This window comes from Puma concolor, chromosome E2 (assembly GCF_028749965.1).
Source record: "Puma concolor isolate L17-30 chromosome E2, mPumCon1.1.hap2, whole genome shotgun sequence".
Lineage (NCBI taxonomy): Eukaryota > Metazoa > Chordata > Mammalia > Carnivora > Felidae > Puma > Puma concolor.
Genome location: NC_141681.1, coordinates 7,626,897 through 7,648,590, shown reverse-complemented (window position 1 = coordinate 7,648,590; position 21,694 = coordinate 7,626,897). Strand labels below are relative to the sequence as shown.

Genomic DNA, 21,694 nt, shown 5'->3' with positions numbered 1-21,694 from the left:
TGATCTCTCTTGTACAGTGTTTTTAATGGGAAAATGCATTTCAGGCTTAGGCTGGAGATTATAGAAATTCAGCGTCCCCACTCTTTTGTTCAGCATCCTTCCGTCCACCATTACTGGGCTAACCCGAGCGGGACTCTGACAGAGGCCATGGAGCGAGAGGGGGCACACAGGCTCTGGCAGATGGGTGAGGGGAGGGGGCTCTCCCTGGGTGATGGACACCATTCAGCAGAAGGCAGGAGAGCTCTCTGCCGTCTTCATGGTGATGCAGTTCTAGATGGGATGAGTCTGGGAGCGACAGCTGCAGAGGAAGGGTCTCAGAGAATATCAGGCTTTAGATCCACCCTGTTTCTACACTGGGGGCCGGAGGAAATCACAGAGCTTTGAGTCCAATATTTATAGACTCCAGCATCGATTACTGTATGCGAAAAAAGAACTGTGTCAGGTTTTAAAGTAGTTTTCAGAATGTATCATTGCATTGTTAATTGTTCTCCGTAACTGTTGACTGAGGTTCTAGTGAAAATTCTGTAGGGCTGTTGGGGCACCTGGGTGGCTCAGTCAGTGGAGCATCTGAATCTTGATTTTGGCTCAGGTCATGATCTCACGGTTTGTGGGTTCAAGCCCCACATCAGGCTCTGCTCTGACAGCGCGGAGCCTGCTTGGAATTCTCTCTCTGCCCTTCCCCACTCACGTTCTCTCCCTCTCTTTCTCTCTCTCTCAAAATAAATAAAAAAAAAACCTTTTAATTCTGTAGGGCTGTTTAGAAATGATGGACTACTATATTATAGATAGAAACTCTTACATGGTATGATACAGAAATACACGCTGCTTTATGGTTATGGTCTCAGTGCGGTAGTTAGCGCTCTCTTTTTCACATTAGGCAGGTGGATGAGGAAAGGAGATAGGAGTGTTCTCAGTTCGCTGCTGCTCATGGAGACCACCGTCACTAGCTGCCCCTTCCTTTCTTCTTCAAGTGATGAGGTTGCCAGGGAAACAAGAGGCATTTCTTCCTCCTTTGGTTCGAAGACTTACAGACTTCATATCTTAAAGGCTGTTATGTATGACTCAGGATACAGAAGAGTATACTCTAAAACGACTGTTGCCAAATCAAGAAAGACTCTTCATTAAGGAGTTTCGCCTCATGTGTAGAATGCTGCCGTCAGCTCAAGTTTAATGATCCATCGTGAAAAGTATATAATTCATACTATACATGTTAGATATTTTTTAACAATAATAATTGAAGAAATACAGAGTACTCAGGATTCTTCTGAACTTTTGCTTTTCTATATTTTTCTTGTAATACTTTTTTATTTATTTTTTTATTTTACCATTTATTTATTTATTTTTGAGAGACAGAGCATGAGTGGGGGAGGAGCAGAGAGAGAGGGAGACACAGAATCTGGAACAGGCTTCAGGCTCTGAGCTGTCAGCACAGAGCCCGATGTGGGGCTCGAACTCATGGACCGCGAGATCATGCCTGAACTGAAGTCAGACGCTCAACTGACTGAGCCACCCAGGCGTCCCAATCTTGTAATATTAATGTTGGTCCATTTTCATTGCCTGTTGCACCATATCGAATCAAGCTATTACTGTGTGTAACGTTTCCGTAAATGTGATTGAACTCCCAGCACATCCAGCCGTGTGAAATAAGGCCACTCCAGCCGAGCTCCAAGGTTTCCCGTTGGTAAGGTGACCCTTCAGGGTGTAAAGAAAGCCACTTGAAACTTCTCGGTGCCGTATCAGATATAAATCTGAACTGATTATTTTTCAAGTTAAACTTGTATTATTTTTTAAGGCCGTGGGAAGTAGAAAGGAAAAGGGCCGGTAAAGCATATTCACGCGGCGCCCGCGCTTGTGACTTGCCCGCCGATGAGCTGTTAATCATTTCAGGTCTCCGTGAGCCAGAAGAGGGATGTTCTAAACACCGTGTCCTACATCCTTCATTGTTTTTCTCCCCATTCTTTCTACCCTGTCGTGCAGGTCCACATGAAGGATGTGATGTCAGCGCTCTGGGTTTCAGGGTTAGACTCCAGCTACTTACGGGAACAGATGCTGAACGAACCGTTGGTGCGAGAAATCGTCAAGGAGTGCAGCAACATACCGCTGAGTCAGCCGCAGCAGGGGGAGGCCATGCTGGCGAACTTCAAGCCGCGGGGTTACTCCGAGTGCATTGTGACTGTGGGTGGAGAAGAGAGAGTGTGAGTATTGGACGTGAATCGTTTCAACAGTCGTGTAAGGGGAGAGCTATTTCCACGCGAGCAGGGATTCATAGTGTTGTTTTTGGTATCTAAGCATCATAGCAATAGAGTTTTAAAAATGTTTTAAGCGTTCTCTAGAGCAATGAAACTAGTCATAGTTATTGTAAGCAGAACTATATAAAGCACTTTAACTGCTAATCAATTATTTATTTCCTTAGTTCCCGGAAACCAACAGCAGCGATGCGATGTATGTGCCCTCTTTATGACCCTAATAGGCAGCTTTGGATTGAACTGGCCCCTTTAAGCATGCCAAGAATTAACCACGGAGTTCTCTCAGCAGGTACCATTCTGTGGTCAATTTTACTTAAACACAAGATCAAGTAATATGTAATTTCAGGGTTGTACAGAATGACGCAAAACCTTGTAGAGATTTAATTTGAATTTTAAGAGATAATTGTATTATCTCTATGGTGACATCTTCTGTCTAGCTCTAGCCTTCGAGACTCTGTAAGGAGGAGAGTGTCTTCTGTCAGTCTTTATTGCTCCTGAATCTCTCATACCGAGCTATTTTTGAGAATTTTAGTAGAGGAGCATTTTACCTGATGATGTAACTGATGGAAAAGCAGGACTCAGTGACTCTTCCCGTCAGTTACCTGTGTGGCCACACCCTGAATACAGAATTCCTTTGAGCCACGCCAGCCCCATTTTTGAAATTCATGCCATTCAGAATTATAGTAACTGTATCAAAAGTAAAGCTGTTATGTGAAAGCCGGCATTTCGTGTGAGACTTCAGAAAATATTACTTTCCTTCAAAGGCTTCAAATTACATTACAATAGAAAGTATCTTTCACTGACCTTTGCAAGTTTGAAAACAGCTCCACACCATTCAAAGCCCTCCCTCGAGGTGATGGGAAAGGTTGTACTTGCTGCCTTCTGACTGTTGGCTGCTTTTCTCTGCACTTGGACCTGCCCGCTTGGGTTCACCCGCAGGTGCCATTTCACTAAATTCTAATTACTGTCAATCGTCTTCCTGGAACCCCTCTTCTTATATAGTCTCTGCTTGCCCGCTACCATTGCTTTCAAGATTTTGAAAGCTGTACCAGATTATAGAGCTGGCTAAAGCTAAACCAGAGGACAGAAGTGGAATCATTTTGTGGGTTCCAAGATTATTGAAGTTAATTGTTAGGAATAAGCAGCGGGAGGCAGCAGTGTAGCCAACAGGATGTGGGTCTGACTTCCCTGTTCTGTCTTCTCAGAATTAGCTTCCTCACATTTTCTTCCCATAGTATGTACATATATTCGTGATTTTCACACACGCACACCCACCACTGTGGTTCCAGTGTCATGGATTTTCCAAGATTTCCTGGAGGGGTTGGTGCTTCAGAAACATTGAACAGTGAGGATGGGGTTGTGTCCAGCTGTAGTGAGTGTGGCTGTGAGGTGACCGAGTGGTTCCTATTCCTGCCCGCACCCCCTCTTTTTTGCTTTAACTGATGGGCTTTTTTTTTTTTTTTGTCGTTTACTTTTTTCCCTCTCTTCCAGGTTAGAAGTTATAGTCTTTGTCTATATTCCTTTGAAAGTCATCATAGAAACCATAGCCTATATTCTTAAGTTATCAAAGCCTAAGTGCATTTCTGCTGTTTTTCATGTTCCACAGTCTTGCAGTATTAAAATAGGACTTTATGAATAAATATTTACATATAAACATGTTTTATTCATCTATGTTTTATATATGTATCTATGGAGTGTCTGTTTACTGGCCTATCCACCACTTTCTTTGTTTTTCTTTCTTCTTCTTCAGACCTTCCATCTAGGATTATTTTCCTTCTCCCTGAAGTTCATCCTTTTGAATTTCCCTTAATGTGGGTCTACGGGTAGCAAACACTTGGATTTGTATGTCTAAAAATGTCATTATTTTGACTTCATTCCTAATGGATACTTGTGCTGGGTATAGAATTTAGGGCATCTTAACTCTGTGGCTTGGCCTTTCCTCAAATGTGGAAAATTCTTATTCATGTTCATGTCTTTAAATATCGCCTCTCTTCCATTGTGCTCTCTCCTCCTGCGTTTTGGAAGTCTGATTAAACATGGCTACTCCTTTTTGCTCTGTCCTCAGCCTCCTGCTGTCATTTTGTTTTGTTTTCCATGTTTTTGTCTTTCCATGTGTTGCCCTCTTTGTGATTTCTTTTGATGTACCCTCCATTTAATGAGTTCTCTCTTTAACACTGACAGATCTGCCATTAAACCAACCTACTGGATTTTTTTTGTAATCTAGTTTTTTTTTCTTTTTTATTCCTAGAAATTCTCTTTAGATCTTTTTTAAATCTGCCATGTCACTTCTGTAGTCCCCTTTTCCCAAGAGTTATATTAAAATTTGTCTTTCAGTTTTTAAACATAGTAAGCTTTGTCATTTTGTTGGCTTTCTGATTAGTCCAGTATTTGAAATTTGAAGTCTCTGCAAAGCTGCTTCCTATTGTCTTCTATTGCCGGTTCTTCTTCATAGTCTGCTTTCTATGTCCTAGTATCTTTGGGTGGGTGCTGATCATTTTATTAAAAAGTGTTCATAGAAATAACTTGGTGCTCTAGAATCTTAGAATATCCTAATCTAAAGATTAGATAAAGGTACTTTCTTCCACACAAGTTTTACGTTTGTTTCTTCCAGTTGCCTGTAAACACTACAAATTTGGAATTACTGGAAACCAGATGCAAACCCTGAGGTTTTCCAGACAAGCAAGGAGATTTAAATCTCGGTTCTGGTTCTGGTTGAACTTGGGAGAGGCTCCCCTGCCAGAAGCCACACTTTCTATGGGCCTGGGGTTTTGATTTCTGTCTTTTTCATGCCCTCAAAGCGTTATAGGATAGGTTGGAAATTTCCCAGATTGGTAAATGCCCTCAGAGCAAAATGGTTTCCATGGTTGGTAACCTCTCCAGCTCCCACTTTATCTCAAGCTTTGCCATACTGTCCTGTTGGCTTCTTCTCTTTTCAGAAGATTATTTCATTTCAAAACTGTTTGGTCTAGGAGGTTAGCTGTGTTGCACAAGAATTGGTATAAATAACCGGATCCACCATTACCTGAAACAGGAAGTTGAACAGTGACTCTTAGATCCTGTCTTGAATACGAAGTGCTCACGGTGCCCTGGATCTGAGTGCTCCTGGGTCTTGAACGAGCTGACGTGGGCTGTAGATGAGAAGCCGTTTGAGAGTCACAGAGGGGAAATAGAATTGATGCAGCTGCCCAGTGTCTGCATGGGCGGTGTCAGTCTTGATTGTATGCTGTAGGGCAGTGGGAACGCACTCGGGTGCTGAGGGAGCTACAATAGTCATAGTGACTCTCAGATGTGATTAGGCTCCCTCACGAAGCATCCAGTGAATTGTGATCAAGACCTCACACCCACTGCTGTTGTACTTAGAGAAGTTGTCTCCACATACTGTCTCTACAGCTGGGGCATTTATATTCGGCAGGAGGGGGGTGGAGACCAAAGTTTCAACTTCCTTGTGTGTCTCATTTGATTTTTGCAGAGGGATTCTTGTTTGTATTTGGGGGCCAAGATGAAAATAAGCAGACCCTGAGCTCAGGAGAAAAATACGACCCAGATGCAAATACGTGGACTGCATTGCCGCCAATGAATGAGGTAAAAAGCTTTTTCATTTGCTTTGATAGGGTGTCTTTCTTCCCTTTAGCGCTTTTGTTTTGCATTTGCAGAGATGTAAGAGGAGAAGCAGGGAGCCTGCCACACGCCCCCCACCCCCACTATGCTAGTGCCCACCTTCCCGCTCCTCCCTGTGCCTTTCTCCAGCCTACGCACGCTCTTGCTTTGGGACCTTTCCCAGATGCCCTTGCACCTCGCTCCTTGTTTCCCACAGTGTCCGCACAGCACTCTCCAGGAGGCCTTCCGTCGGCCCTTCAGCTCCCACCACACTTCCTGTTTTCTTTCTCTTCGTGAGGCACAGCACCTTCTCACGTGCTGGGCATTTTTAGTGTTCACACGAACTCCTTGGTGGCCGGGGATTTTGTCTGTGTGCTGAGGGCTCTATCTTGAGTGCTGCGACGATGCCGGGCACAGCGGGGACAGCGGGGACGCTAAGGAAGTATTTGCTGGCAAACGAGTGTGAGCTACCTCAGGCCTCTGTCATTCCAGATGGCCTTAGCGTGAGCCTGGCCTCCCCATGCCTCTCCCAGCCTCAGGCAGCGCTGTTGCTGTGGCTCTTACTTGGCTTTCACACCAACCTGGAAACACTTAACTAAACACAGATAATTTTATTGACCCAGAAGGTACTATTGTTGTGAGCCATGACGAGTGAGAAATAATGATTCTGCCAGTGAATTTATCACATGGGTGATTCCCTTATTCGGAATCGCTCCGGGATGGGGGTTCTTTGTCTGTTGTGGCAGAAGGGTGAGCTGCCAGGGAAATCACAGATATCTGAGAGAGAAGGCTTTGAGCCTGGAATTCTGGAAGATCATGGTATCTGTAATTTGTAATAGCGTGTGGCTACCTGCTTTCAGTCTGGCAGTTGGCCTTCCGTATGCAGAGACCTTTGCTGTCTTTTCAGCCGCGGCATAATTTTGGAATTGTGGAGATAGATGGAATGCTGTACATTTTAGGAGGAGAAGACGGTGAGAAAGAGCTGATCTCCATGGAGCGCTATGACATTTATTCTAAAACCTGGACAAAGCAACCTGACCTGACCATGGTTAGAAAGGTGAGAACCACATCTTGGGATTACTCGTTGGGTTTTAAAGTTAACATTGGCTCGTTTCCCACACACGCCCTTTAGTAGGATCAACAGCATTAGAAGAATGAGTGTCGCGAACTTCTGTCGCTGTCGGTGGCTCGCCTCTGTTACCAGCCGTCCGCCAGGATAGCGTGTGAGTGCTCACCCTGATGGTGGGCCCTGCGGTGTCCACACCCATGCTTGCCAGGTGTGTCCTGAGGGCGCTGTCCTAGGAAGCGAGCAGGTCTTCCAGACCTGTTTTCTCAATCATTGTTCAGGCCCGAAGAGACGCAGTCTGCAGGCAAGAACCGCCGTTGCATACTGAGTAGAGTGAAGACACGGCCCCCGTTCCCTGGTGTGGGACGGAGGGGCTCTTGATCACGCCAGACCTTCGGGCAGTCCCGTGGGTATTTACAGCTCAAGTGCTGGGTTCCCACTATTGGTGCCTGCTCACTTTGGAGCGGGAACTAAGTGACATCCATTCAAGATGGAATCTAAATCTTGGAATCTTCAAAGAGTGGTGCAAGAATGGAGAGCCTGGAAAGCCCCCTTAACAACTAGGCTTTGGGCGCCCGGGTGGTTCAGGTGGCTCAGTCTGTTAAGTGTCCGGCTCTTGATTTCGGCTCAGGTTATGGTCACACGGTTTGTGAGATCAAGCCCCGCATCAGGCTCTGCATGGACAGTGTGGAGCCTGCTTGGGATTCTTTCTCTCTCTACCTCTCCTCTACTTATGTGCTCTCTCTCTCTCTCTCCCTTCCCCTCTCTCTCTCTCTCTCTCTCTCTCTCTCTCTCTCTCTCTCAATAAGTAAATAAATAAATAAACTTTAAAAACTTAGGGTATTTGTCTATCTCAGTGTAATAGTATTAGATGGAGTTTAACAAACACTATGTGTGCTTCCTCCTCTTCTCGTTTTTAAAATCCTGTGTTTGTCAGGTTGGAAAACACCATAGTTTGACTATTAAAAATCAGATCCTTGGGGCGCCTGGGTGGCTCAGTTCGTTAAGCGGCCGACTTTGGCTCGGGTCATGATCTCACGGTCCGTGAGTTCAAGCCCCGCGTCGGGCTCTGTGCTGACAGCTCAGAGCCTGGAGCCTGTTTCGGATTCTGTGTCTCCCTCTCTCTGACCCTCCCCCGTTCATGCTCTGTCTCTGTCTCAAAGATAAATAAACGTTAAAAAAAAAAAAAATCAGCTTGTCTTTAAAAAAAAAAATTAAAAATCAGATCCTTTCACAGATACCCTTGGGTACCCTCTAGACTAAAGGTAGCCTTTGTCTAACTTGAATAATCAGTCTTGCCTCCCCTCTGTTGCTTTCTCCTTTCAGATTGGCTGCTATGCAGCTATGAAAAAGAAAATCTATGCCATGGGCGGAGGATCATATGGAAAACTCTTCGAATCTGTGGAATGTTACGACCCAAGGACCCAGCAGTGGACTGCTATTTGTCCGCTAAAAGAGAGAAGGTAGGAGAGCGTGGACGTGGACTTTGTAGATCCCCCCCTTTCTTTCAAATGAACCTTTGTCTTGGCATTTGGTTTCTCTAAAAGTAAATGAGGGGCACCTGGATGGCTCAGTCAGTTAAGCGTCTGATTTCCGCTCAGGTCACGATCTTATGGTTCATGAGTTTCAGCCCCACGTCAGGCTCTGCGTTGACCGTGCGGAGCCTGCTTTGGATCCTGTCTCCGTCTCTCTCTGCCTCTCCCCTCCCCCGCCCACTCTCTCTGTCTCTGTCTCTCTCTCTCAAAAATAAATAAAGGGGGAGGGGAAGGGAGGGAAGTTACAGAGAGGGAAGGAGGCAAACCATAAGAGACTCTTAAGGCCTGAGAATAAACTAAGGGTAGATGGGGGTTGGGGGAGAGGGGAAAGTGGGTGATGGGCAATGAGGAGGGCACCTGTTGGGATGAGCACTGGGTGTTGTATGGAAACCAATTTGACAATAAATTTCATATTAAATAAATAAATAAATAAATAAATAAATAGATTTTTAAAAAAGTAAATGAAGAATCCATTTCCTAAAAAGGAAGACCGACATATTCATGAAACCCTGTATGTCATGGGGTTACAACAAACATAAGAGGAGTTAGGGAATCAATCCATTTACAACCATGGGTTATAAATCCAATAGCTGATATGCTCTGTGTGGTCTTTCAGATTTGGAGCTGTGGCCTGTGGAGTTGCCATGGAACTGTATGTTTTTGGGGGAGTCAGAAGTCGTGAAGACATCCAGGGCAGTGAGATGGTCACTTGCAAGTCTGAATTCTACCACGATGAGTTTAAAAGGTAATTATGAGCGGTTTCACCTAACTTCTGCAACTTTTCCTTTACGCTTTCAAAGTCATGTCTTAGATTTGTTTCGTTTGGTTTTCAAGTTACTTTACTGAATTATCTCATCCATTTAGGACATATGCCTAATGCCCACTAGATATTTACTCTGACTTCAGAAGTATTTCTAACCTAAAACCATTGAAAAGTGTTTCCGAAATCTGTATCAGACCTCGATCCTTGGTTACTTAAAATCATTTTTGGCTATAAAAAAAGCTATACCTTTTAAAGTTTAAACTCATTAACCTAGCATGTATGACCTAGCATGATACGGCCTTTGTCTATTCTCTCTGCTACTCTTCCACACAGATGCTTTGCTTGAGTCCTGCCGAGCAGCATTTTCGCCCCAAACACGTTATGATGATCTCAGCTCTGTGCTGTTGTACTATTCCTTTTGCCTAAAATTTCCCTTCCAATATTTATCCAATTAATATGGCCTTTTCCGAGACTGTGCTTGATGGTCTGCTGCCCGGAGAAAGCCTTCTCACACCTCTCGGTCCGATTTAGGTTCCTCAGTCTGTGATGCCGGGACATTCAATTCATGTCTCGTGGATTGCATTCGTTAACCCTAAGGTTCTTAGGGGCAAGATTCAGCTGACCAGCTCTGGATCTTAGCTTCAGCAGCACACCTTACCTGTGTCAGCTGCTCAATGGAAGGTTGGTTCTGTGGATGGAAGTGTGGTATCAGTCTTCAAGCGTCTGATAGGTTGCCATACCTGTCTTGTAGAGTGGGCACCCTCCCACCCGCCCCCTCCCCTTCTCGCCTCTCACACATCTTACTGTGATAGCCACTAAACAGGACTATTCCCTTCAAATCCTAGAGGTCATGGGAAAATTCGTCTTGTTACGGGATTTCAACCGTGTTACCAGAAGGGGGTGCTATCATGCAACGTTTAATTTCTTACCGTTTTCGATTAGGGCAAACAAGGTGCAGTTTCCAAGACTTTAGAGATAGAAATAAATGTCACCTAACTTTTAACGTATTTTATATTCAGGATATTTGTGTAGCCTTTTTCCCTCCTTCAATTATAGGAATAGACAGTGTTAGGAAAATTTATTAGACAAAGTTTGAGAGCAATGGAGAGAATGTCTGCTGTGGGGTTAAGGTGGGGGGTGGGGGGCAGAATTTCAAAGACTTTCTACATTTCTCTTGATACATTACTGTGAGGGCTGACTGTCCAAGGTATAAAGTACTGTGTTAATTCCTGCCCGACTGAATCTTGAGACCGTCTGCTCAACTTGACTTACAAGCACTGGTCAGTGCGTTTGATTTCTGGTAAAATACTGACACGCACCTTTTTCGTGATGACCGAGTTACTATTTAGGCAGCGTGAGCTATAGGATGCCGCTTGTCTGCTGGAGTAATTAAGGCTGCTGATGCCTCACTCTTCCCTGTCCCTGTTGGTTTATAGGACTTAAATCTGGCTACACAGTTTCTCAGTCTGTCCTTGATATGCTGTAAATCACTAGAACCTTTATATTTCTTTCAGGCTGTTTCATATTTGTAGTTAATAAGCTTGAATGTAAGTGTATTAGTTGCTTTCAGTTCGTAAGTATTAGACATAAGAGTATGGCTCCTTCCTTGCTACTTAAAAGCACTTCCAAATAAATTCAGGGATTGTTAGTTTCCTTCTATCTAAGCTGTCCAATGTTAGTTTTTTGTTTTCTAATGTTTATTTACTTATTTTGAGAGAGAGACAGAGAACATGCATGTACAAGCAGAGGAGGGACACAGAGAGAGGGAGAGAGAGAATCCCAAGTAGGGATTCTGTCACCATAGAACCCAACACAGGGCTCAAACTCACAAACTGTAAGATCATGACCTGAGGGGAAATCAAGAGTCAGATACTTAACTGACTGAGCCACCCAGGCACCCCTGTGCATTGTTAGTTGTTTTTTTTTGTTTTTTTTTTTAAATTTTTTTTTTTCAACGTTTATTTATTTTTGGGACAGAGAGAGACAGAGCATGAACGGGCAAGGGGCAGAGAGAGAGGGAGACACAGAATCAGAAACAGGCTCCAGGCTCCAAGCCATCAGCCCAGAGCCTGACGCGGGGCTCGAACTCACAGACCGCGAGATCGTGACCTGGCTGAAGTCGGACGCTTAACCGACTACGCCACCCAGGCGCCCCTGTTAGTTTTTAAAGTAAGCTCAAGGCCCCATGTGGGGCTTGAACTCAAGACCCCGAGATCCAGAGTCAATGCTCTACCCACCGAGCCAGCCAGGCGCCCGCCAGTGTTCTTTTTTAAATAATAGAATGGGGAAAGCTGAATTTCTCTTGTCAGTATGACATCTACGATTCTTACTTGTTTAGGTGACACTAGATATATACATAACACTAAGTGCCGTGGATTAACTCGTTCATAACTCATTCGGTCTTCAAAAAGCAACCCTCTGAGTATCGGTGCTCCTTTTCTTCCAATTTTACACCGAAGCACAGAGAGGTTACGTAATGTGCCCGAAGACACACAGGTCTCACAAGTGGTGGGGCTGGAATTTGAACTCAGGCACTCTGGCCGCACAGTCACCTTTCCAGCCACCGCACCGTATGGCCTTAAAACACAGGCTTTCCCGTAAATCTCTACAGGAAGAAAGTTACATATAGCAGTAGTTTATTTCTCAACAGAGCAGATGTTTCCAAGTATGTTATATTTGCATACCATGGAAACTGTTGCCAGATGAGCAATCTGCGTTAGATTGGAGAACATTTATTGTTTTTAAGTAATCTCTTGTCTTTCCTGTCTTTGTTCCCTATTTTTAGGTTAAAACTTTCCTGGAAAAATGCCATATCGTATTTTCTGTGTTTCTGACTAAAAACAAAACTGTTTGAAGGAGAGCAAAGAAATTGCCCTAACTCATGCCATGTCGTAGTAGCCACTTTGTGAATCCAGAATGACAGGCATCCCCTACTACTGCGCCTGGTGTCACGGCTCCCTCACTAGTCCTGCCACCCTCCCAGTTACCCACACCCCAAAAAGCTCATCTTCGATTCTGTCTTGTGCTTCACATCTCATCCGTCGCCCAGTCTTGTCCCCTTTTTTTAGACTCTGGCATATTTTCCACATCACCCGCCTTCATTTCTCTGCTTCCGCCCCACTGTGTCCGTGCCGTCCTGTGTGCAGCATCATTAGCCTTCTAACCAGGTTTCCTGTACTTGTTCCCTGTTTGTGTTTTTGAAAGATGAATCGGACTTTGGTCGTTGCACTCTCCCGCTGGAAATTCGTGGTATTTCCCCACTGCTTACCGAACAGAGATGGTAGTGTGTTCCCCCCTGCTGGGGCTCCCTGCTCTCTGAGGTTAAGAGAAATGCTCAGCCTTTTCCAGCCCCTTCCTTCCGTGTCCTGCACTCTAGCCCCCTTCTATACGCATCCCGTGTTTGACGGCCTCCCCACGTGCGTTCAGCCCAGATGCCCCCCTTTGGTTTCTATAGACCAGTCATAGTGACTGTTGAAGTCAAGGCCTGTCGGTTTCACGTTTTGATCCCTGAACGTGTAGTTGAGCAGACTTACTTGACAGCCGGTGGAGTCCCGTGTTGGTTCTCTGACCCGCGGGGTCGGGGGCCATTGTGGTAAGAAGGGCTAAGGGAAGTTCTCTGTAACTTTCCTTCCCTACCACGACGGAAGACCGGAAGCAGTTCTGCCCCATTGAGCAATTGACAGAAATTGGTTCCGCCATCAAAGACTTGAAAATGCAAGAGTGGGGCTACCTCTACGTCCCCACTTAATTCGCCTAAAAGGTAGAAAAGGCAGGTGGATTTTGGACAACAGCCGTGTGCTTTCATAAACGTAATCAGATGGTTACACGGATCACAGACTTAGTCCCAGATGTAATATCTTTATGCGGATGTTGTGTCCTTATGCAACGCGGTCCCCGGCCTTGGTATGCTGCTGTTGACCTAGCTCCTGCTTTTTCTTCATACCGATATGCAAGGACTCCCAGAAGCAGTTTGCCCGGCAGGGCCAGTGGTACCCCTGCACTGCCTGGCCTCAGAGCCACGTCAGCCCTGCTGTCTGCCCTCTGTTAGTCCGGGGGAATTTTGATCATCTTGGTGTTCCATTAAGACATCCTATCGGTCTGCCCCTTGGCGTTATGCTGTTTGAATCTGATGGTTAGGAAGTAGCCTTTGTAAGACACTGGGAGGTGAACCGCACTCCTGACCAGATCTGTTTCAGCCGTGGCCCAGTCAAGGGGCAGAAACCACACCAGTCATCTGAACAGGGAAGACGTAATTCACATGATCACTCACTAGTAAGAGGTGGTTAACTGCCGATGGGTGAAAGAGAGCTCTGAGGAGTGCAGAAATAGCTAATTTGGGCAGTGCAGCCACTGCTACCTTTAGGGCTGAGGGAAGTAGCCTAAGAAGGAGCATGTTGGGAAGAGAGAGGCCTCCCCACCCTGCAAGGGTGCGCCGTGGCCACCGTGTGCAGGGCGCCGGGGAGCTGGGGGCAGAGCTGGTGTGCAGGAAGCGGCCTGCTGGGTGGCAGAGGACCTTGCTGAGGGCAAGCACCTCTGGGCCTCCTGCCTGCAGCCCGCGGGAGGAAGGAAAGAGGCACACCAAGCCCGGGAAAGAAGCCCTTTCCCCTACCTGGCCTCGCGGTCCCTCCGGCGCCCCCTATTGGCAAAGCCTAACACGGAGTTCATCTTTTCAAGGCCCTTCATTTTCTCCACTGTGTTTTGCTCTCATGTACTGTTTCCTTCTTTTGACTTACTTTGGGTTGTGCTCTTCCCTTGCCAGATTCTTCAGGTAGAATTTTAGATTTCTTCCTTTCTTTGCCGAAATCTCCTATCTTCTCGGAAGCATGTTTCCCTTTCTCTCTGGAGCGTAGTTCCTCTGGCCATGTTCAAGTCCCCACCTGATAGATCATCCCGACACCCCGGGCACGTCAGAGTTGGTGTCTGTTTATGGTTTGTTCCCTTGAGAATGGGTCCTCCTTTCCCTGGCTCTTTGTCGGTTGAGTAATTCTGGGCTGCGTCCCGGACATCGTGAATGGTACGTTGTCGGGGCCCCGAGGTCCTTTCTGGTGCTGTCAGAGCATTGCGCTGACAGTTTTAGCAGCCACGCACCTGGTGGGATTCCTTGGAGGCTGTAACACCTGCTGCACACAGCCGCTCGAGCCCGTCTTCAGTTCCGGAGGCCCACCTCAGGTTCAAGTTCTCACGGTTCCAGGCTCACGGACTCAAGTCTGCCTTTGGCCCACACTACCAGACCACTGGCAGGCTCCCTCCCTGGGGTTGTGTGCTCGACTCTCACCTTCTTTCCACAAATCTGCCTACTTTGGCTTAGTCTCCAGAGCCGTCGGGCAGTGGTCTTTGGTCTCTTGCCTGGAGTTTATGGCACCTGCTTTCTCCCAGGGGGATCAGCTTGTTAAGAGCTTCCTTCTCCCTCCTGGAAGCAGAACCTCACTAAAGCTCCCTCTGTCTTTCTCCTCTCCAGTTGATCGCCCGTCCCTCTCCCCTCTTCACTGTCCCTCCTCCCCCGACCTTCCCTCCTGTCCTGCTCTCTCTAAAGCTCACTGACACAAGCCAGGCTATATTCTGAAGTCTCCTTCACAGGGGACATTGCTCATTCTAAGTTAGCAGAGGACTGTCCTTGCAGCCTCAAGTCGTCATAAGACCGTGTTTGAAAACATTGTAACTAAAGGCATACCACTGCCCTGTCCGTTACAAAAATGACTATCACTCTGGGACGGCCGCTAGGTGCTAGCCGCTGTGCAAAGCACTTTACACTGGCCACTTGAGCTCATGCCCACAGGTCATTCGATGTCAGTGGGGGTGTTTGGTCTCTGCATTTGACACATGACAGCTAAATTGTCCAAGGTCGACGAGGTGCTAGATGGCAGAGAAAGAAAGGCAAAACCGTATGCCTTTTATTCCTGTTTTGTTTTTTTTAATGTGTCTTTTTGGGGGGAAAGGGGCAGAGAGAGAGGGAGACAGAGGATCCAAAGCAGCCTCCCTGCTGCCAGCGCCGAGCCTGATGCAAGGCTCCAACCCACGAACTGTGAGATCATGACCTGAGCTGAAGTCGGACACGTAACCGACTGAGCCACCCAGGTGCCTGTTTTATATCCGTTTTACAAGCAGCAAGTAAATACATGATGCACTTAAGTTTTTGTATCAGTTTTCTTTCATCTGAAACATATGAAATAGATCACCTAGGATTATTTGTCTGAAACCCAGGAACTCTGAGTCATTGATCCGCTTTGGACCAAATTTGGTAGATCATCTACATAGACCGATTGCCTCAGCTTTGTTTAATTATTCCAGGGAGGAATAATGTGAGATTCTCAACTCTACAAAATTATGCCAAAATATTGTTGTGTTCTGATGTGCTTTTCAGTAAATAATCTAGTCACAGATGTTCAGTCAGCAGTGCCGGTTACCCTCGTGCGGATACACATGGCCCCGTCATGGATTCGCCTGGAGGGGTCATGTGCCTCCCCACTGGCCTTGGTCCTGGATGTAGGGTGCAGCTGGAAACAAGGCCTGGGGACACTCACTGGCTTCATTTGATTCAGAACCTGGGAAGAATTGAAATGTCAGGGCTTCAATATTGATGTTTATCCCTAAAGACATAAGATGTGAATAAGCCAGTTACTGTAGTTTGACGTTTTCAGACACTTTCTTTCAAAGGCCTGTTCAGGTCCCCATTTTGACTTTTCAGGGAGAGCTCTTGGATGTTTCCGTTTCCCTATTTCCTAGAGACATTTTGGGAGCAGGGACCAAACCATTCCTAGTCCCAGCAAACTGCTGGGTACCAGTCACCATTCAGATGTAAGATGAATCAAATGTTGCACGAAGGGCTTAAGACTCTGGCAGCCTTACATTAGCCTTGCTTTGCAGTGGTTATGTGATCTCGGAAGGTCCGTGCTTCTTAGAATTCCAAATACGGAAGCTGCTGCTTTGTAACAATCTGGGAAGAGTTCTTTGAAAGGAAAGTGCTGTTCTTAGAGAAACAGTTTCACATTTGTATTTAACACGGAGATGCGCTGGGTCTCAGCCGCCGTCTCCCCGGACACTCGATAGCACAGAGTTGGAGATACAGGAATAACGTCCATACGCCCTGCGCTCCAATAACGAGTGTAGGCCTGGGCGTGGTAGTTCTTAAGGGCTTAGATACAATCCCGGGGTCTGATGAGGTCTGCTACACCCGCAGCTATGTCTTTAGCTCTTAAAGGGAAATTGTTTGGTCCAATTACTTTAAGTGAACGCCATTATATAGCAGAATCTATGGTTGGTGGTGGTGGTGTTCAAACCGACCAACAAACAAAAAAAACGCTTTTATTTTGGAATAGTTTTACACTGATAGGAAAGTTGCAAAAATAGAGTCTGCATTAAGCCATGCACCCAGCTTCTCCTCATGTTAACATCTTACGTAACCATAGTACAGATATCAAAATCAGGATATTTATGTCGGTATAGTACTGTTAAGTAAATACAGTCTTCATTCGAATTTCACCAGCTCATCCACTAATCTCTTTTCCCTTTGCTCTGGGATCCCATGCGGGATCCGACAACATACTCAGGTGTGTTTCTTTAGTCTTTTTTCATCTGCGATGGTTCCTTGGTCTTTCCCTGCCTTTGATGATCATGGTATTCTTGAAGATAATTGGTCCGTGTTTTTATAGGATGTCTTTTAATTTGGGTGTGTCTGAGGATTTCTCACGATTAAGCTGAGGTTTGGTTACGCATTTTTGGCTGGGACACCGCGCAACTCTGTGAGTTATAAATGCGGTGCTATCGTTTTTTATTTTGTTATCAACCATTCCAGCTTTGGCCACTGGGAACGCCTTCCTGTCAGCTCTGTGTCCTTCGGACACACCCCGTCCTTTAAGCACTTCCTGTCAGGCGCACAAGGCACTCCAGGCTCATCTTGTGTTTTCTGTCTCGCCTGGGGAATCAGCCATATCTTTTTAGAGGCCTGGGTCCTTTTAGTGGCTATTAAATTGATGTTCAACAGAAGGGCCAAGACAATTTAGTGGGGAAAGAAACGTCTCTTCAGCAAATGGGACTAGAGCAGTTAGAGGTCTGCACGGAAGGAAAGTGAACATCTACCTAATTCCGTTCCGAAAATTCAACTTGAAATGTGTCGTAAGACATGAGTGTAACAGCTGAAACTGTGAAGTCTCCAGAAGAAAGCATAAGAGGAAAACCTCTGTAGCCTTGGAATAGGCAGGGATTTCCTAGAAGGACATAGAAAGCGTGACCTTTAAGAAAGAAAGAAAGAGGGAGAGAGAGAGAGGGAGGGAGAGAGAGAGAGGAAAAAGAAAGGAAGAAAAGAATAAATTGTGATTCATCAAAATTAAAAACTCTTCTTCAAAAGTCTCCATTAAGAACATGAAAAGATAATCTACAAGCCGGGGAAAATATTCATGATCTGCGTATCTAACAAAGGACTTGTATCCCGAAAGCACAAAGAATCTTACGATTCAAGAAGAAAATAGAAAACCCAGTTTCAAGAATGAGCAAATCTTTGAGCAGACATTTCACAAAAGAAGACTGATAAAATGGCCAGCGAGCACACACAGAGACACCCAGCATCCTTCTTTTCCGGGAAGCCCGCAAGCCCACGCCACGAACGTGGCCGAAATCAGAAAGACCAACATTCCCGAGAGCTGGCAGTAATCCCCGGCGATAGGAAGCCTCAGATGTTGCTCATTGGGATGGAGAATGGCACAACACTTTGGAAGACGGTGCGGCATTTCCTTACCCGGTGGAATACACCTTTAGCTGTATAACCAGTTCTGTGACATAACATCCACAAAGAAGATTTACACTCCAGTGTCCAAAACAGCTTTATTCACAGGAGCCGAACGCCGGAAAGCACCCAGAGGAACATGGGCGAGGGAACGCATAAACAAATTCTGGTACATCCATACAATGGAAAACCACTTAAAATTGTAAGAAACAAAGTATGGATATAAGCCACGGGGTACTGAGTCTCGGGAACGTTTTGCTGAGCAAAAGAAGCAGATTGAAAAGTGCGTGCGCTTTGTGTTTCAAAGTGGGTGCCGTTCTAGAACGGACAAAATGAGGTATCGTCCATAGTGACAGGAAGGAAATGGGGAAGCAGGTTGAGCTGAACTGGTGCGGGGCCTTGTCCTCTGGACGGGTCACCCACCTTTGTCGTCTTCCTAGACCTCATCCTCTTGACTTCCTTCGTTTTGTCTGTCTGTTCGTTTTCAGGTGGATCTACCTTAACGACCAGAATTTATGCATCCCCGCCAGTTCTTCTTTTGTGTATGGAGCTGTCCCCATAGGAGCCAGCATTTACGTTATCGGAGATCTCGATACAGGTAAGCACGTTACGGCGATTTTGCTGGAGCGGTTTCTGGCGATTCCAAGACGTGTTCTTGTATCACCTGTGCTGCTTCTCGTGGTTCAGGTACCAATTACGACTACGTGCGTGAGTTTAAAAGAAGCACAGGGACGTGGCACCATACCAAACCGCTCCTCCCGTCCGACCTCCGCCGCACCGGCTGTGCAGCCTTACGTATTGCAAATTGCAAGCTTTTCCGCCTGCAGCTCCAGCAAGGCCTATTCCGTATCCGTGTTCATTCACCCTGAAGAGGCGGCAGAGCGGAGGCAGAGCTCCCAGCGCACCATAACATGGCTTTCTGCGAGGGGACCAGAGGTGGCAGCGTATCTCCGGTGGTTTTACTGTAACGCTTAGAAGCCCGCGCTTCAGCTCCTCTCGGGGAGAACCCGTAACTGTCGAAAAAGCTCCCTTGGAGGAATCCGTTCCTCCAGGTAGATGTGTCTGCAGACAAACGGAGTAACTATCCGGTAGAGGCAAAGGGAAGTGGGAATCGGGGTCATGTAAAATATCGAAGTTAGCGTACTAAGGTGCATTCTCCCGGAAGGGGACTCCTTTCCGAGCGACTGCTGTGTTCCAGTACCTGGCTTTGGGAAACAACAGAAATCCTATATGCAAATCAACATATCCAAACACACCGAGACTGCGTTCCTGCTGCACTTGGAAGGAAATATCATGCCTAACCCTGCCCGACAGATTCAGGTTTGTGCCTAAGATGTTAGATTGGGCCAGGTAGTCTCCACTTACTACTAGTACTGTGTCCTAAGAATCTTTTTTAAACTATATTATCATGAATTGAAACTAAGATAAAATTTCTCTCTCATGACGTTCTATCTTAGTAATCTAAAGGCTCGATAAATTAATGAGTCAGGTTGCAGCCCTCGTGCGAGTTTAAAGGCAGTTGCCAGCTTCTGTGTTGACTTAGATAACGTCATGCCATAATTTCTGGGGTAGTTCTCTCGGAGCTGTGAAGGGTCTCGTGCCGTGCCGTTCGTTCTTCCTGTTCAATTAACCAGAACCATTTTGTAAACACGAGGAGATTAGCAGAGAAAGACCCGAGTCAGACAAGTGACCAAGGTCTGCTGTGGCTACAAAAGCTGTCCAGACAAAATATATAGGGATCAAAAAAACTTTAATCTGTCTGAAAGCACACAGAGTCTCGTTTACTACTGTTTCGGATTGAAAACCTGTCTTAGCGCGCGAACCTGCATTAAGAATCTAGTCTTCGTAGCAGAGTTTTCTCGATGCCGTTCACTAGCAAGAGTTTTAGACAAATTACGTTATAAGTAAAGTTTGGCTGGTAGAATAAAACTACCTCAACTGAATTTCATTCTGTTCATAGTAGAGCGAATTCATCTCTTCTCTGCTTCTCCACTGTCCCACCTTCCCTTGTCTCCCCATGCGGCCGCACTTACCACCGCGGGGAGAAAATCTGTCATTAGTAGCACTTACCTTGTAAGATACTTTGTTTTCCATTCAAGTTATGCCACCTTAGTGTGAGATCAGGGACTTCTAAGTGCTTGATCACGTCATAATTTGAATTTTATGTAACAGCAGGTTTCTAATCGATTTAATACAGAGCTCTTCAATTTTAATTGTTTTCTACAGTTTCCACCGCCCTCAGTAAATGGCTGTAAGAAGCAGTATTTTGTCTTAATGATTAATAAATGTGTAAATGTATCCTTTGCTTATACATTTGAGAATAGGAGTTTCTTCTAGAAACTTCCTAGATGGAATGCTTATACGCTGTTAACATGCATAGGAAACCTCGCTTGTGTTTCCCCAACCGTGAACAGAAAAAAGGGTAACCTCCTATCTGCAGTTTTTTTTTTTTTTCTTACACCTGTTAGGAGTCAGTACGATGCTATAAACGTTGCTGAAGGAAGACTTGTCGGGGTGGGGTGGGGGGGTTCTAAAGAATGTTGTGTGTGGAGAAGTTACTGCTGAAAGAAGGCGTGAGGTGTCTATCTTCTGTATCAGAGGCCCCGGGCCAGATTTGCCACACATTCACGTAACACAGTCGAATTCGATACGTAAAGCAAAGCCGGCCTTTTTCCTCTGAATTGTGTACCAGTCAGCTGTCGTCCGCACACCGTCCCAGTGATACCTGGGATATCTTCTCATCAAAGCAAGCTACGCGGCCACTGCAAAGAAAGCAGACTTTCTTTTTTTACAGCTAGATACTCGTTTTTTAGAGGAAACAAATTGCTGAAGAAGTGAATTTTCTTTGGTAAAATCTCCTGAACAGAACAGAACCTTGGCCTTCAGAAGTTGCATCTGACATACATTAAAGCAGTAACTGATGTCCTGTGAAAGCCAAGGCAGGCTTTCTCTTAATTCTTAATTCTCTTAATAAGCCATTCTCTTAATTTCTGAAGTTTATAATTCTTCCCAGTGCACACCAGGCCTCTCCAAGGAGACAATTCATCGTTTAGGAGTGAATGGGTTATTGCAATATTATTGCAATATTATCAGTGCCTGCATGACTTAGTCAATTCATTTTATAAAAACAGTTCTTTTTTAGTTTTTTATTCAGTTCATTGACACGGTAGCTGCAGAAATTAGATAATGTTTTTTAAAATAAATTTGCCACATAATACGGGATGCAATAACCAACAAGAACTGCTAAGTGCCAAACTGTTATTTTCCTATATATAAATATAAAAATATTCTGCTGAAGGGTAGGAATATATTTAATTTTATTAGGCTCCAAAATTAATCGTGACTTTTTTGTAAATGACAGTTACTTCAGTATTGTGAAATAAATTTTAAGTCATTTCATGCAGGTTTGTTTTAACATTCCACTTATGCCTTGAAACATCTTTTTCTCGATAAATTTTTAATACTTCTTTTTCCGTAAGGCACTTTTACCAGGCATAGGTTGGAATAGGCAGTTGAGGATAGATGTTAAAATTTTAAATAAATATCATTGGGGGAAGTGCAATTTATTTTCATTATCCCGCCAACAGAAGGAAACTTGTTTCGGGGTTAGAGTCAGTGAATATTTAAAGGATCTCTCGTAGGCTACAGTCTAAAGTAGGCTTGTTTGTTTGTTTGTTTGTTTAACACATCCAAATATAGATTTTTCAAAGATATAAGTGTTTAATTTAAAATGAAGTGCTGTTTTGGGGGTTTGTTTTTTGTTTTTCA

The 21,694-nt window shown here is 45.2% G+C and overlaps 1 protein-coding gene across 2 annotated transcripts in view; it reads left to right on the top strand.

Moving 5' to 3' along the window:
* The window catches only part of GAN (gigaxonin), a 51,909-nt gene extending 31,685 nt beyond the window's left edge, over nt 1–20,224 (top strand). For both annotated transcript variants that reach the window (XM_086688826.1, XM_086688827.1), the window contains 8 exons: nt 1,978–2,195; nt 2,414–2,535; nt 5,716–5,828; nt 6,751–6,900; nt 8,236–8,372; nt 9,061–9,189; nt 18,415–18,524; nt 18,614–20,224. In XM_086688826.1, coding sequence (XP_086544952.1) covers nt 1,978–2,195; nt 2,414–2,535; nt 5,716–5,828; nt 6,751–6,900; nt 8,236–8,372; nt 9,061–9,189; nt 18,415–18,524; nt 18,614–18,795 — 1,161 coding nt within the window. In that variant the 3' untranslated portion in view covers nt 18,796–20,224. The remainder of the gene's footprint in view (nt 1–1,977; nt 2,196–2,413; nt 2,536–5,715; nt 5,829–6,750; nt 6,901–8,235; nt 8,373–9,060; nt 9,190–18,414; nt 18,525–18,613) is intronic.
* Nucleotides 20,225–21,694: the final 1,470 nt, after the last annotated feature.